Raw genomic sequence first — 16,785 nt, 5'->3', positions numbered from 1 at the left:
GCAGACTAGAGAAGAAAAAAAAAGTATTTTCTTTTGGTCAGCACTACTATATTATTATGTATTGCCTGATCATTTGTTTATGTGATTGCATGAGACAGAGAAAGAACTGAGTGAAGAAAGGTGAATGCAGCCATTTAACTGTTGTTTGGTTTCCCCAAACCTCTGTCCTTTCTCCCATTTGATGACCAAGTTAAGCAGTTCATTCCACTCTCTGACCATGTCTGAGATCCATCACTAAGAGTGCTGAACCTCACAAATTCTGTCTGGCCATGGAATGCCATCTAATCTCACCTCCTACTCTCCAAATCCAGCCCAAATAGCTGTGCATTGTCATCCACACCCCTCACACCCCATGACCCCTGTCCATTTTCTATGCGTGACACCCACCTCCCCCTTCACCCTCCTGATCCACATTTCCCCAGACTAGCAGGTGGCAAAGTAAACATAGGCGCACAAAGGGGGAGCCATGCAGAAGCTCTTGTTGTGAAAACAGTGGCGGGCCATGGCAGACTGCCACCATGCACAGGCATCCGCTCCCTGACTCCCACCTCCTGGGACAGGACAGAGGTACAACAGGGGCACTCTGGGGAGGCAAAGTCCACCATAACCCCATCCATCCCTCTTCTCCCAGGACCTGACAGAACCACCAAAACCACCTCGTATCACTCATTCCTCCCCCGATGAGGATCAAAAGGCCATGTGAGTAAACCCAGAGGCTCTTGTCAAATTTGGTTCTGTTTCTCCCATGATAGGAATGGGCAGTAATGGCATCGGGCGTCCGTCGATGTCTGTCATCCTCGTTCTCTGTGTTGCTCCAGTGCTTTGTTGAGGCAGAGTGATTTCCCTTTCCGACTGATGGGTTTCAATTAAAAGGGGGTTTACACTAAATGCAGTGACGTCTATTTTGGCCGAGCCACGGGGTACCTTGTGTGCCTTGCCTTCCTGTGTCACATTTTCCTCCTCTTCCTCTAATGTGACCTCAGCAGAGCCCCACATGCCTTCAAACACTGTGTCCAGACAGACAGAGGATAACAGTATGACATGTCTTCACCACAGCTGGGCAGCCAGAATAGCCAGGACCCCTCCTTATGAACCAGCCCTAGCTAGCCCCCGACACAGGCCATAATCTAGGAGTAGACCGCGTGAGGACAGAGAGCAGGGAGACACTGACAAACTTGGGGAGGATACACAACGCTATACTGGACTTAGAAACCCTTCCACTTCCTTAATAGCCACAAGACTTGAGTGTAACCCGCACTGTCATTTCATTACACTTTTCCACTGCACTGTAAAGATCTGGCAGCCTGGTCGGTCTGGTGACTGCTCCAGCCCTTTGAACTGACGAGTTTAGAGATCTCACCAACTAACTCTCAACAAACTGTCAAGCAACATAGGCCTATGCATGGATATATGGATACTATTTGTATAAATCTCTGCTATGCATTACATCAATAAAGATAATATTTTCTGCTCATTTTTGCAGTGGTGACAGTAGTCCTTCATCCCAGATGAGCCCATTTTTAACATTTGCATATGTTTTGTGAAGCTACCCTGAACTAAGCCTGTAGCATTATTAACAAATCTGACAGCGACCAAATTACTCACACAGACTCAAACTGTAAAAGAGACAAAGATGGAGGAGACAAAGTACCTCTTCTAGGTTCCAACCCCTATCTGTGTAAATCTATTAGCATATTAGCCTGGAAACTCGCTAGCCACTTCCTGTTGTGATGTGCCTGCTCCCCTTTATTAACCCACAACAAACGTTAACCAACACCCTGGAGGAAATCCACTGTTAGCTAGCTAGCGCTTCCCATTGTCTGCCAAGCCCCCACACCACCTCACACTCAATTATCACACATGTATTCCATTTGTCTCAGAAACATACCAAACTTTACTGTAAAATATCTATCAACATCTTCCAGCAGTTAGCATATGGAGGTGCCTATGCTTGATAATGGGAGGAAATTGATTCCATCTGTCGGGATGTGGTGCGTCTCTCTTCTTGTTCTGCCTGAACTGTATGTCTGTGAGAGTCCTGAGAAGAACTGCCAGATGAAATGTAAAAGTAGAACACTGGAGGGACAACTTGCAAAGAAAACATAAGCATACTAGTAGCCATAAAATATCACTAATATCAGATACTGATAGTAATATCAGGTGATATCAGGTACATACCTCAATGTACTGTATTATTTCCGGCATTACATTTAATACATGTTTTGCTATGTATAGTAACATGCTGTTAAATGGATATTATTCATGACAACATATATCCTCTGAAAGGTACTTGAGATTTACAGGGAGCAAAGAGACACCAGGTCCTGAGACTTCAAGTAATATTGATGTGGCAGACCTCTAGTGATTTCCTTAAATGTACACTTGTAAGAGTTACACAGATTAGAGGGAGATGTCCTCTGTTAAACACCAGTCTATTTCTCCTCAGACCTGCAGACATCAGACGACCCCCCCCACCACCACCACCACCGTTCTCAGTTTACAGCATAACATGCACATGGTTACTCTGAGGAGACAGTTTTCCGAACCCAACGGTCTATATTGTTGGGAATTAGCAAATACACCAATGGTCTCAGAGGACTTTCCTATGGAAGCTATTACAACACGACTTTGCTTTTGCTTTCATGTGGGTTTTCCGAGGCCTGTGACTACACACATGTAACCTTACACATTTCGACCATGCGTGTCTTCAGTGTAAGTGCGAGACACAATTTATAGCTCGTTCCTTAGGATCTGTTGCGGGGGAAAACGTAATTAGCTTGTCTTTGTGTAAACTGTAGCTGCTTTTAAGGCTCCCAACCATGACATTATATTTTAAATTAGTAAGTGCTTACATGCTGTTAAAGACTGGGAGAGAGATGTGTGAGAAACCCAAACCCAGTGATTATAAAGCTCTAAAACACATCTGCACTCCAGCTCAGCGTTACATGTGACCACAGTGTCGGCGAAAGCAGACCAGAGCATCCACATCACTCAGTGTCTGTCAGCTATGGTAAAAGGATACAGGCCATTATCAGTCCAAAATACAGCCCTCGTCTGTGTGAGCGGCCTATGTCTCCGTGTCTATCATTCGACCTGGCCAATAATGATTTGAGTTTCCCTCAGCGTTAGCCTAGAGCATTCCACAGAGTGTGTGGCGTCACTAATTGCCTTTAAAGAGCATAGACACCCACTGAGCAGCCCTTGTTCTCCAAATAAAGCACAGGTGGGCCTGGAAACACCATGGCTAATGATGTTATAGAGCCCCCTTATCAGCTGAATCGAAATGGGCAAGGTTCACCTCATTTTCCTGTCAGCCCAGTTGGGACCAAGCAACTTCCTCTGACAGTGGATGATGACTCAGCAGGTGGCCAAATTGGGAAGTCCACTATTTCAGGCAGTCAGTCCCTCCCAAACTCACCAGAGGTCGGAAATAGAGAAAAGGAGAGGATATGAGGGGGAAAGAGAAATTGAAGTAAATATGGGATATACTGTATATGGTTCTGTGTTCAATTGAAGCTAACATCTTTACTGTTTCCATTGCTTCCAGTACTCTGCCCTGAACCTCGGACACGGTCACTAGCCAGCTACCATCCAGTACTCCACCCTGCACCTTAAGAGACTTTTGCCCTATGTACTGTCATTGAACACCAGTCACTTTAATAATATTTCCATACTGTTTTACCCACTTTATATGTACATACTGTATTCTAGACATGGCTCATCCTATATAGCTGATTGAGGACCTTCTTATTGATGAATGTGTTTGTTTTTCTTTCTACTTGCATTTTGTATTTATATTTTGATGTGTGTATTTTCTGTCATTTCTGTCATTCAAGGCTCATCTGTAAAATAGACCTTGGTCTCAGTATGACTCCCTGATCAAATAAAACTTTGATAAATAAAGAATCTACTGCTATACACACACACCTTTTCTATTCACATACTGTCCATACTGTCTATACCCACCATTCACATACATACGTATGGATCATTTATATTCCGGACTCAGGAAGCTAATTTCCTGCAATTCTATCCATTTTGCTATGGGGTTGTGTACTGTGCATTTAAATACTGTGTTCTTGACATAGCTCATACTAATATTTCTACTACTGTACATTGCATTTTAGTTACACTGTTTATGCACACAGCATATTTATTTATATACTGGATTCTTGACATAGCTCACTCTAATATATCTACTGCTGTACATATCATTCCTAGAATATTCCTTGTGTAAATTCATCCAGTGTAGATATGTGTAGGTTGCATTTGGATTACTGTTACATTGCTATTTGGGTTGTTAATTGGATTCGTTACGACATTTCTTAATTTCTTTATTATTTACTTTTTGGATTATGTGTGTATTGTTTTGTTTTGCTACATATTGCTGCACTGTTGGAGCTAGAAACACCAGCATTTAGCTGCACCTGTGAGAACATCTGCAATATCTGCAACCAATAAATGTTGATTTGGTCTGTTCTGCAACCATGTTTGTGCACGTCTTATATACAGAGAAAAATTGTTCACTAAAGCAGCCATACAGGTCAAAACGCTATCCTCATTTAACGACAAGCCAGAACCGTTGTCGGAAAATAACTTATTGTCTAACAAAAGGGGTACTGCATCTATTGTGCTGACACAGACGGGTCGAGGAATATGTATGGATTCTGCTTTGTGAAGTGACGACCACTTCAACGCTCCTCATTCGTCTTGTGTGAGAAACCCGAGCACAATGCCTGTGACAAGAGCAGAATGGCAAGGGCCTGGCTCCCTCTCCTACTGGCATCTAGCGGTGGGCACTACATCACTGTCACCACGGAGACCACCAGGGAATCTCCCTCCGCAGCGCTCACAACATGACCGGCTCACGTCGTATGTGGCATAACAGCCTATGAGTTATGAGTGGGACTAGGGAGCCAGACTAACTACAGAGTTCCAACAGACGTTCCAATTTGTCCAGTCCTCTTATGAAAATGGACAAGTACAAATGCCCAAAGTCCTACCTGAGAATTCCTCATCATGTGTCAGACTCAGCCCTACGCCCTGTACGCCCTGCATCCATATGGAGCCCATTGTGGGGAGATGGAGCCCATGGGACACTGAGCAGAGAGAGTTGTGGTTTACAGTAGGTCATATGAGGTGCTGAGAAAGAACTGAGCATCAGCCATCTTGTTTATTTCAGGCCTGTGCACAACATTTCAATATGATACTGTACAGAGTAAAGTTCACTCCAGAACAATCATTTATGGCGACTACATCACCTATAACTCATGTTTAGTAATATATGTAGGACTATAATTCAGATTTTTTTTTAAATAATCCCACTAAACCGGTTATATGACGAATGCCACACCACGGGAAGAGAATGAGTGTCTTTTTTTTTCCCACACAGTGGAACGTCCTACGACTTACACCTTGTTGAGACAGTCAAATGTGCATGTCTGCTGACGTGTTTCCTTTCCTCAGATCATTGTTAAAGGATATCACAACTGTCCCTGCAATAAGACCCTGAGCAAAATAAACAGCCTCCTTTGAGGTGTCTGAGAGCAACAAGCTGGGGAATGAGAAAAAAAAAGGAAAAGGGGAGGTTTGTTTTCACACTCATCCCCTAGTACATGGGGGTCATTAAAAAGACCCCTAGTACACATCAAAACAGACTCAATTACCTCCCTAATTAGAACCGGTCTACAACTCTACAGGGGTTGTGGGAAAAGAATACACCTAGCCCTCCCAGCCTCGTTTCGAAAATATAGAAGAACAACAAAAACCTGTTCTCAGAATATATGTGGTTACCTAAGAGAGAGTGACCTGCTTTAATACCACAGGAAACACTGAAAAGAGAGATGTCTCAGAGAGACCATGTTTACATGCGCACAGTATTCCGGATGGTAGCTCATATCCCGCTTTTGGTCATATCCCGTTCACGAGTATCCCTGTATCTGTAAATAAACAGAATATTCCTAATTGAAGTTCATATGGGTTCAATGGAATAATAACTGCAATCTGGACACTGACTGTAGGCCTATAACCTCTCACATGGAGAGTAATATAATATTAACTCTAGCAGAATTATGCATTTCTTGCAGTAACATTATATAACAAATGTTAATTTTGTCTCGGAACAGGAGTGGAGAAATATGATTTCTTTCTTTCAGCATCTCTTGAGAAAATGTGAATGCGTGCGTAACGTGTTATCTTTGACACTTTTATGCAAGCAGACTATTTCAACCACATAAAATATGCCCCCTAGATGAACTTGAAGTCATATCAGAAACGTGTTTCATCGTTTTCTCAGCTAGCACTTAAAACCTTCGAAGGTGTGGCTGTAACTGTATAGACTAAAGAGACATGCATCCTAACGTGGAAGAGGGGGCTTGGGAAAGGTCATGGCTGAGTTTGTCATGGTCGGACACGCTTAGCCAGAGAACCGGAATCCGCTGAAGGGGCAATCTAATGGCTCAACAGCCAGACAATATAGCTGGCCCACACACCAATGATCCCGCCGTCCAATAAGATAATAAATGACATATTAATGAAGGTCTCAGAGAGTGCATCCAAGCCTACTGTTCTTGTTGAGTTCAGTTCAACTCTTGGGGTCTGGTCCTTGTGAGGAAGGGCTGGCTCTGTCACCCAGTGTACGGAGCGGTGACCTGGGGAGGACAGCAGAGCTCTAATTTATCTCTCCCTGCATTCACAGAGGAATGGGAGAGCAGCTTTGAACTTGCACTACAGAGGAACTGAGGCCAGCATGACCCTGAAAGAGGGAGCGACTGAGGTCAACCACCGTGACCTCTGGACCAGAGAATGCAGGCAGAGAACTCCTGTGTGCAACCAGCAATACCTGTACAATTTTTTTTTAAACTGATGCCTTCAAGTCATTTGAGGTCAGCAGAAAAGAGAAAAAGAGAAAATACTTTCGACACACAAAGGAAGTACATGTCCTTCTCATGAGGAGTGTAATTAAAAACACCATGTTAAATTATTCAGGGTTGACTAAGCAAATCCCCTATCCCCGGTCTTAATACAGAGTCTGCCTGTTCTTGATTTAAAAACAGAATCCCCCTCCATCTGCTGGGGCATGATGCACCCAAACAGTAGTTAAGAGGACCAGCGTGGGCGGACTGTGGAGGCCGGGGCTTCTCTGACCGGCCGTCTGTCTGTGTGCCAGCAGTGGAGACCTACACTACCACAAAGAAGGCCTCCATCGGCCCATAGAGAGAGCAACCATCCTCCCTCGGAGCGCCACTCTAAACTCGGAATTAACATTCTTCTTGCAGAAAAAAAATCTAGCTCTCACCCAAACAGGCTGCCAGTGATCCTCTGTTTCCAGGCAAAAGAAGCTGCTGAGGATCAACGGGGATGAATGGGTCCTCATTTGTACTTAATCCAAAGCTCCTCGTGAAGGGGAGATGACATGTGGGGTTAAACTCCTCCAGGCTATGCACTCTTTCAGTGCAACAGACAGACCTTCTCTCTTCCTCTCTTCCCCTTTATTCAGTTTTAATGTACTACTGTAAAAGTAGGTCTTTTAATGTGGCTCTCCCTCCCACCCATCTGAAATCTAAAAGTAGAAGCACATTTTAAGAAACGATAGACTAAGTGAATTTCTGATGGCCCATCCTTGGGAAGAGAAAAAAGGATAACTGGGGAGGAGAAAAACTGGGGAGGAGAAAAACAGATCAAAGAGTCCTTCCAGTCTATTCAAATGCGTCTGCTCCCAAATTACATTGTGTCCTTGCACAGTTTTAAAAATAATGGGTCACTGCTGTTTAATTGTGGAGAAACTACTACTAATGAAAAGAACAATACAAAGATTAGCACTGCCAGCCAAGCGGCTGAAACTTCACTCAGGGTTTAATTGCACTGAACAAGGGAGATGGGGAAGCAGGGCAAACAAGGGACAAAAGAGCAAGGAGCAAAGGAGGTAGGTAGAGGCTATTGGCAAAAAATAAAGGCATGTTTTATGGAGGCCTAGTGTCCGGGGTGGGACATGTGATCTGCTTGTCCGCCTAAGGGAGAAAATAGTGAGAGAGACACTAAGGCCAGCAACTTAAAAAAAAAACAGAACTGTCTCTTTTCCACTCTCCTCCCTTCTTCTCCCCCCCCCCCCCTCTGTTTCTCACTCCCACACACACACACCCCTCTCTCCCTCTCTCTTCCTCACACACAGAAACAGAAACACACTCTTTTTCTCTTTCATTGCTTACTTTGCATAACATAAAAGGTGGTTTGACACAAGGTGTAATCCATGACAACTCTAAATCACGAGAGAAAAAAAACAGGTGTATGTTTCCTGACGCAGGGTAACGTTTAACGACTCAAGGGGACACTTACCAAGCCAGAACATGTAGATATGGCTGCAGAGGAAGCTGTGAGGTTGCGTATGAATCCCTGATACAAGCAGTCCTGATGGGCTGGCTCCTGTGCCAATGTGGTGATGCCCTCTGTCCCCAGTACCTGTACTGTGAAGCCCTCTGCCACTACCATGGCAGGCTGTAAGTCCAGGTGCATGTCCCTCCCGAAGGCAGAGAGCCTGTAGTGTACAGGGCCCCCCATGGACGACAGGGACCTCTTATTCCGGCCTCGCCGCAGCATATCGTGGGACACATACCCACCCCGAGCATCCACCTCAATTGGCGTCACAAACATGTAATCTGGGGGAGAACCACAGAAAAGGTCACCACAGAAAAGGTCACCACAGAAAAGGTCACCACAGAAAAGGTCACCACCAAACCCACATCCAATAAGTTCATCTTATTGGCACAAGCATTTGCACACATTTCAAGTCCCTCTAGTCTGTTTATACTGATCACGGTATAATTGATCAAACAGTGTTATAATATTTAAGTGACTTATGAGGGGAGAATTTGATATCATACTGGCTTGTGTATTCGGGTCTTTCATAATCAAACCAAGTTTCAGATCCAAAAGTTGTAAACCTTATTCCACTACCATAGCCTATATTAATCTAATAAACAGTTATTCAATAAAAGCACAAAGACACCCATCATTTAGGAACAGTATCAGACGCCACGTAGGCCTAATAGGAACGCCCAGAAACAAATCCAAATCTTTTTTTACAGTCACATCCACTCTCATTGGTAAATCAAAGAATGTAAATCATCTAAACTCTACCCGCCCCGTCGCCGGCTGCTCAAGGAGGAAACTGCCGCTTCTGCAGGGAATTCCTTCACCGGCAAACGCGCGTGGCTTAAATTTACCAGCCAAGAAGACGAGAGAAGCAGTATATGCGCGCAAGGCACCATGAGCGCTTTACCTGGTGACTCATCGATAAACCTGACACAACACATACAAGTAATGCGTTTTATTCTTTCTGAACAGTAGCTTTGCTATTGTTTCATTCGAAAAGGTTGTAAAAGTTACAGACTGCTGCAGACTACAATGTTATTAGTAACCATTGTCCTATCAGTTATGGAGAGAAGTAAACAACCGGCCGGTGCAAAATACAAACCATGATTCAGTCCACTGGTGTCACTGGCAAAAGTGGACGAAACAGAGTAAATGGAATGTGAGCAGTAGATATGCAGCGTCTGCAAAACGACAGGTAGCAACAAGTTAATGGCACAACAAGCACAACAGTGTACTGTAACAGGCAGCCTACTGCAATTTAAAAGTATATCTGGTGATACAGTTAATTGTCACCTGCCTTCAATGTGTTCCAGAACCACAGAGTGGATAAAATCTTCACTGATGTGCAGCTGACAAGTGGGATAGGCAAAGTCCATATCAAAAGAAAAAGGCAATCCATGTTGGCATGCAATATCCTCCTCTGTTACCTCCTCAAAAAACACTGAAGTAATAACCTGTGGCAGCGGATAATGCAACTGTAAGACATTGCTGATTTCTTTAGGTGCCTTTTACATGTAATCACGCCTAGTCCGCCGGGTCCATTTGGCTGTGCCTGGAGAGGTAAAGCGCACTCGTGCGTCTTTCTGAAACAGGTAGCAAATCGCCGGAGTGCTGACTGTGCTCTCTACAGTGAACAGTGACAGTCAGCTCCTGCAGACCGTAAGTAGCACCAGCGGGTGGAAACGGAGATGGGCCAATCAGCAAAGAGCATCTTCTTCTCTGTTGTGCAGGAAAGCTCTTAACTATCTTTGGCTCAGTGTTGAGTTTAACAAATTCGTGCTCCCCGCACAACCCACCGGGCAAAAACAGGTTAAATCAACGTTGTTTCCACGTTGTTTCATTTCAAGCCCCCCCCCCAAAAAAAAAAAAAAAATATATATATATATATGTGATGATGTTGAATCATGTGGAAACTGATTGGATTTGCAAAAAGGCTTCATCATCAGGACATTCCGTATTTTTTTCACGCATTTTTTTTGTTGAATTGACCTATAAAGCTCTTCAATTAATATTGCAGGTCGATGCAACTTTCCAAATCAATGAAAATACAGAAAGTATTTGATTGAATGTAAATTGTGTAGCCTATAATTCAAGGTCAGCTTTTCATTCCACTTCTGGAGTTGTGTAAGAAATTGCCCACCTGACTGACCTTTGTGTTATTATAGGCAAACCTTTCTAATCTACAACAGGTAATTCAAGCAAAATGGTGAATTACGTGTAAACATAAATGGATCCTTTTTTTGCACATTTGGGGTTAGTTTTTCAGTCGTGCAGCCTAGTATGTTTTTTTCATTTAGCAGATGTGTCAGTGGCTTGGTCACTATCCCACCTTAGTCAAGAAGAGTATAGGCTAGTGGCCAATACTAGCGACTGGGGCCCCTAAACGACCTTTTACGTCGTGTATGCCTGAGACCGGCCCTGTTAAACCCGTACTCTTGAAATTATGTTAGGGGCAATTTACGCTTCTAAACTGCGCGCAGTAGACCGGAGACTGCCGCCCAGCTCATCCCGGACTGCGGCGCAGAAGAAAACGGTATCAATCCATGCAGAGAAGCACGAGATTGAACTTCACTCAATTTTCTAGAGTTTCCCCTGTTAGCTAACACTATCAACGTTCCCTTTACTGTATAAATTGTGATCGAATCAATGCAATATTAGCCACTTTCAATGCAACGTACCGAAACAAAACGAACGATGCAAGATTTAGTATGCAAAACTAACTGCAGGAGATGTTGTTGAAGCCAGAACGCATTGGACACGCAAGACACAGCCCGTAATCTACACAGACCATTGAGGTATAACCAATCAGAGCTGCAGTAGGCCTATATGCAAATAGACTATTGCCATATATGGATCTGTGAAATTTACTTTTTTTTTTATCTGTGAAGTTAACTTTGAACTGGACTGTTTACACGAATGAGCGGTCATGAGTACATGCGCTTGTTTTGAGATCAAAGCAAGAGCTGCATGTATAGCCACTTGCGCACACTTTGTTTGCTAATTAGTGAGTTATTGGCTCAGTTATAGATAATTTGAAGTCAGCAATAGGGGAGTGATTGCTTCTTACAAGAGCACAAAACGTGTACATTTCTTTGAAACGTAAGTCAGGTAAAGAGCCTTTTTCTGTGTTAATGGGGCAGTGGTGTATTTGGAGACCGGCTTCAATAAGCTACGGTAAGTAAGACCATAGGCAGAGGGTAGCATCATTTGTCTGATTCTCTGTAACAATGCTATGGGAATAATAATGTGTTTTATTTTGTAAAGTGGTTTCTTGCATCAAACAAGTTGATAAACAGCTTAATGTCAAGCCCTGCATGTTTTTTTTCTTCTCAAAAGTCTCATGGAATGTAGGCCTACATTGAACACCACACATTGGCTGCTACTGTAGGCTGAATGATAGAACAGCTATTTCCATGTTATGGGATGCATTTCCTCCCTTGTTTTTGATGGTAGGCCACTCTGTGAAATGATTCAGAATCCGAGTATTTGCCTATTCATGTGTTATAATATTTCTGTATCCGTGGGCTGTATGGGTAGGATGTTTTGCACTCATGACATGACGCAGTCTAGGCCAACCTGTAGCACACGGACACCTCAGCTGTAGCTACCCATTACCTCTCACTCCACCAACTTTTCACACTTTCACATCTGTGACCTGTGTCACAGCAAGCCCCCTGAGCACCTGCCATGTCTGGGAGCTGACAGAGGACAGCTGCGACTGGTCCATCTTAAGGTGTAACCTACTTCTGCAGTTCTCTGTCTATAGCTTTTCAGTGCCATAATTATTTGGTATTATAGACAGTATTTACCATACGGTTGTGTATTATATTTTATGATTCTTATGGTTCTTACTAATTTATCGGGGCGGCAGGTAGCCTAGTGGTTAGAGCGTTGGACTTGTAACCGAAAGGTTGACAGATGATTTTGTTCACCTTACCAACGTTTCAGTAAGTAAGTGACGAGATTGTGAAGGGTCAAATAAGCACGTCTGCTGTAAATGTAACGGAGGTGGTTCAGGGAACTATACTTGTGTAATTAGTTACCAAACAGCTCTCGGAGCTAAAGCTTTGGTTCTGCACTCTTAGAAAAAAGGGTTCCAAAAGGGTTCTTCAGCTGTCCCTATAGGAAAACCATTTTTGGGTTCCAGTGAGAACCTTTTTTGGTTCCAGGCAGAACTCTTTTTGGATCCATGTAGAACCCTCTGTTTAAAGGGTTCTGCATGAACACTTTATCATCTTTCCGAGATACTGTGGTTGCCATCGTCGGTGTCAGGCCAGTCACCCACAGCCCTCTTAATCCAATCAAATCAAATTGAATCAAATTTATTTATATAGCCCTTCGTACATCAGCTGATATCTCAAAGTGCTGTACAGAAACCCAGCCTAAAACCTCAAACAGCAAGCAATGCAGATGTAGAAGCACGGTGGCTAGGAAGAACTCCCTAGAAAGGCCAAAACCTAGGAAGAAACCTAGAGAGGAACCAGGCTATGTGGGGTGGCCAGTCCTCTTCTGGCTGTGCCGGGTGGAGATTATAACAGAACATGGCCAAGATGTTCAAATGTTCATAAATGACCAGCATGGTCGAATAATAATAAGGCAGAACAGTTGAAACTGGAGCAGCAGCACGGTCAGGTGGACTGGGGACAGCAAGGAGTCATCATGTCAGGTAGTCCTGGGGCATGGTCCTAGGGCTCAGGTCAGTTGAAACTGGAGCAGCAGCACGGCCAGGTGGACTGGGGACAGCAAGGAGTCATCATGTCAGGTAGTCCTGGGGCATGGTCCTAGGGCTCAGGTCCTCCGAGAGAGAGAAAGAAAGAGAGAAGGAGAGAATTAGAGAACGCACACTTAGATTCACACAGGACACGGAATAGGACAGGAGAAGTACTCCAGATATAGCAAACTGACCCTAGCCCCCCGACACATAAACTACTGCAGCATAAATACTGGAGGCTGAGACAGGAGGGGTCAGGAGACACTGTGGCCCCATCCGAGGACACCCCCGGACAGGGCCAAACAGGAAGGATATAACCCCACCCACTTTGCCAAAGCACAGCCCCCACACCACTAGAGGGATATCTTCAACCACCAACTTACCATCCTGAGACAAGGCTGAGTATAGCCCACAAAGATCTCTGCCATGGCACAACCCAAGGGGGAACGCCAACCCAGACAGGATGACCACATATGCTCAACCTATGGAACTGTTGAATTGCAAGTAGGACGGAGGGCAGGAAAGCACATTTTGCTTTGACTACAATGTGGTTGTTTACCAGATGGTTCTTGTTTTCCGATGTTTCTCTTTCTTCTCTCTTTTCAGTCCTGACAATGCAGGGTAGAGTGGCCACAGATGGCCCCAAACTGAACAAGGCCACACCACACCACTGTGTTCACAGATTAGTTTATATACGGTACGCTTAACCAACTGTCCAAAATGTCCCAAAAGTCAAGAAGTTCACCCAAGCCTCTCTGTTCATTGGAGCCTGTCAGACAGCTAAGTTGTTTGTTTCAGGAGAGCAATACAAGATATCACATTACGAATTCATGTAACCAGTGTGGTTCTCGTGGGGACGGATATAAAATCCCAGAAACTGCAGCAGGACATGACATCTGACAACAAAAGACCCGATTAACTAATGTACATACTGTGAACCGAGAACTCTCACTTGCTGTCATTTCAATATGCAAAGCTTATGCTATCATAAGCAAGCCACAGCAGTTTCCTCAGCATTTGCACTGGGAACTGGCAAAGAGAATTAGTGAATTCTGTTTTGAATCAAATTATTTACCCAATAACACAAATACTCAATGAGGTCATAACCAAAGGGTAACCTTAGAAACTTTTTAAAGTTTTTCCTCGTTCTCTTTTCCTCCTTTAGTTTTGTTTGTTTTTAATTTGTTTGTTTGCTTATTGTGTGGCAGTCCCTTTTCCAGCCGTGGCTTGAGTTCAGATTCTTTTGCCGGCATCCGTATGCTGCTCCCTGTATCTGCTCCTCATTTCCTTGTAATTTCATTGCTGGTCATATCTGCAAACGTTTTAGGGGGAGGATTTCTGCTATTTCTCCTAGATTTTATTTTTGGTGCTTTTAGTGGTTGCCACTGTGGCAGCCATATGTTTGCCTGTCACTCAGTCAGTGCTCGTCCTTTGCCCATGTGATTTTCCGTAACTGAGCAGAGAAATAACCCTGTTTTGTCTGCACGACACACCACCGATGCCATGTGCTTTTTATCATTGAGCATGCATGGAGTACTTCATATTACTTTTTATGTCGTTTTGAGGAGTGATATTTGACTTAGATTAGTCACTGTTCGTATGTCATTTTTTGGGGTCAGGATTTAGTCATGGTCATCATTTTTGGGAGATTGACTGAAGACCACACATTAGGCAAAATCAAATGATATACTGTATAGGCTAACCTCAGCATATATCATAATTGGATCCTCTGTACTTACTTCAAGCATCCACACTTGGGTTATGGGGTCATCAATCAGAAGATGTGACATGAGCACATGTAACAGTATAGTTTCCGTCCCTCTCCTCATCCCTACCTGGGCTCGAACCAGGGACCAGGCACACATCAACAACTGACACCCACGAAGCATCATTACCCATCGCGCCACAAAAGCCACAGCCCTTGCAGAGCAAAGGGAACAACTACTTCAAGGTCTCAGAGCGAGTGACGTCACCGATTGAAACGCTATTAGCACGCACCACCGCTAACTAGCTAGCCATTTCACATCGGTTACACACACATTGGGTGGAGGGGTACGGTGGGGGGGTCTCTCAAATTGTTTATTTTTCTCTGTCATCAAGAGCCCAAACAGTCTACAGGACTGGGTAATCGCCTTTCAATACTGACCTGCAAGCTTAACCCTTTATCCCAGTTCTCCTTCCATCCCAGTTATCCCAGTCCTAATGGCTGCTGAAGACCACCGTCTGACTGTTATCTCATCCAAAACTCAAGATCACATGTTTCAGGGGAGACCTGACTCACCTTTTATGTAAAATGGTCAATGTTATGCTTAACATTATTCATTTAATAGCACAGATTCTCATAGACCACTGATCAATGTGATTATCTGGAGAGCTGAGTGTAGCTAGGATGATGTTTAGTTTTAAGGTGATACATGGCAGATGCTGTTTCCTGGATAAACTATTTGACCTAAGCTATTGTTCCAAGAAATTGTGTCAAGAATCACAACCAAACAAGCAGCAGTGTTACACCTAGTAACATCTCCAATGGTTTATTATTGCAAAGCAAATTAAAGGAGTTTTGCTTAGCAGTAGAGAGAACATTTGTACATACAGAGTGTGTGGTGGGATTTCCCCCGTTTTACTTTGCTCTTGAGGCTGATTACAGGTTTTAAAATATTTCATTACTTTTAAGCCAGATGTCAGGAGAAAGACATTGCCCATTTCCTTTGAATCAGCACTTGTATTTTTTTCACTCCATCTCTTTATGCCCTCAAACAAATCGACGTGCTAACTGATTTGTGTGCGTGTCTGATAGGGCTACTTACTGAAAGAGGGTTAAAGGACAGATTGCACGATATAGTTCCACAAATCTAACAACGTAGATTGATGGTATTCCATCTAAATGGCAAAAGTTCATACAAAAATAAATAATGATACACTTCTATTTTTGACCTCAAGAGGAACGGCCTGGTGGTGGCGGCAGTGTGTTGTTTACTGGAATACATGTTTGGTCAAGACAGGAAGAAAGTCGGACCGCTTCGGGTAGACTGGGTCATGGGAACCTATTATGTCCCATTATGTCTGGTGAAAACCAAACACTGCATTCCACAGTAAGAACCTCATACCAACGGTCAAGCATGGTGATGATAGTGTGATGGTTTGGGGATGCTTTGCCGCCTCAGGATCCTGCTCTGTATCAGAGAATTCTACAGGAGAATGTCAGGCCATCCGTCTGTGAGCTGAAGCTAAAGCGCAGCTTGGTCATGCAGCAAGACAATGATCCAAAACACAATGAAGTCTACAAGAAAATGGCTAAAAAACAACAAATTTGAAGTTTTGGAATGGCCTAGTCAAAGTCAAGACCTAATCCCAATTCAGATGTTGTGGCAGGACTTGAAATGAGCCGTTCATACTTGAAAACCACAAATGTCGCTGAGTTAAAGCAGTTCTGCATGGACGAGTGGGCCAGAATTCCTCCATAGCAACGTCAGAGACTGATCAACAACGACTACAGGAAGTGTTTGGTTGCAGTCATTGCAGCTAAAGGTGGCACAAACAGGTATTGAGTGTAAGGGGGACATTACTTTTTCACACAGGGGAATTGAATGATGCATAGCTTTGTTAATTAAATCAATTAAGTATGTATATTTTTTGTTATTTGTAAATTGAGGTTCCCTTTATCTAATATTTGGTTTTGATTGAAGATCTGATAACATTCAGTA

General features: G+C 43.6%; 1 protein-coding gene across 1 annotated transcript in view; it reads right to left on the bottom strand.

Moving 5' to 3' along the window:
- adamts18 (ADAM metallopeptidase with thrombospondin type 1 motif, 18) overlaps positions 1–9,993 on the bottom strand; it is a 48,774-nt gene extending 38,781 nt beyond the window's left edge. The window contains exons 1-3 of the mRNA XM_029638957.2: positions 9,668–9,993; positions 9,473–9,551; positions 8,335–8,654 (exon numbers count right to left, since the gene is read on the bottom strand). Of these exons, the coding sequence (XP_029494817.2) occupies positions 8,335–8,654; positions 9,473–9,551; positions 9,668–9,769 (501 nt within the window). The 5' untranslated portion in view covers positions 9,770–9,993. The remainder of the gene's footprint in view (positions 1–8,334; positions 8,655–9,472; positions 9,552–9,667) is intronic.
- Between the last annotated feature and the right edge of the window lie 6,792 nt (positions 9,994–16,785).

This window comes from Oncorhynchus nerka, linkage group LG27, assembly GCF_034236695.1.
Source record: "Oncorhynchus nerka isolate Pitt River linkage group LG27, Oner_Uvic_2.0, whole genome shotgun sequence".
In the NCBI taxonomy this organism is placed as follows: domain Eukaryota; kingdom Metazoa; phylum Chordata; class Actinopteri; order Salmoniformes; family Salmonidae; genus Oncorhynchus; species Oncorhynchus nerka.
The sequence above is the reverse complement of the archived record's forward strand: the minus strand, read 5'-3'. Positions and strand labels throughout refer to the sequence as shown.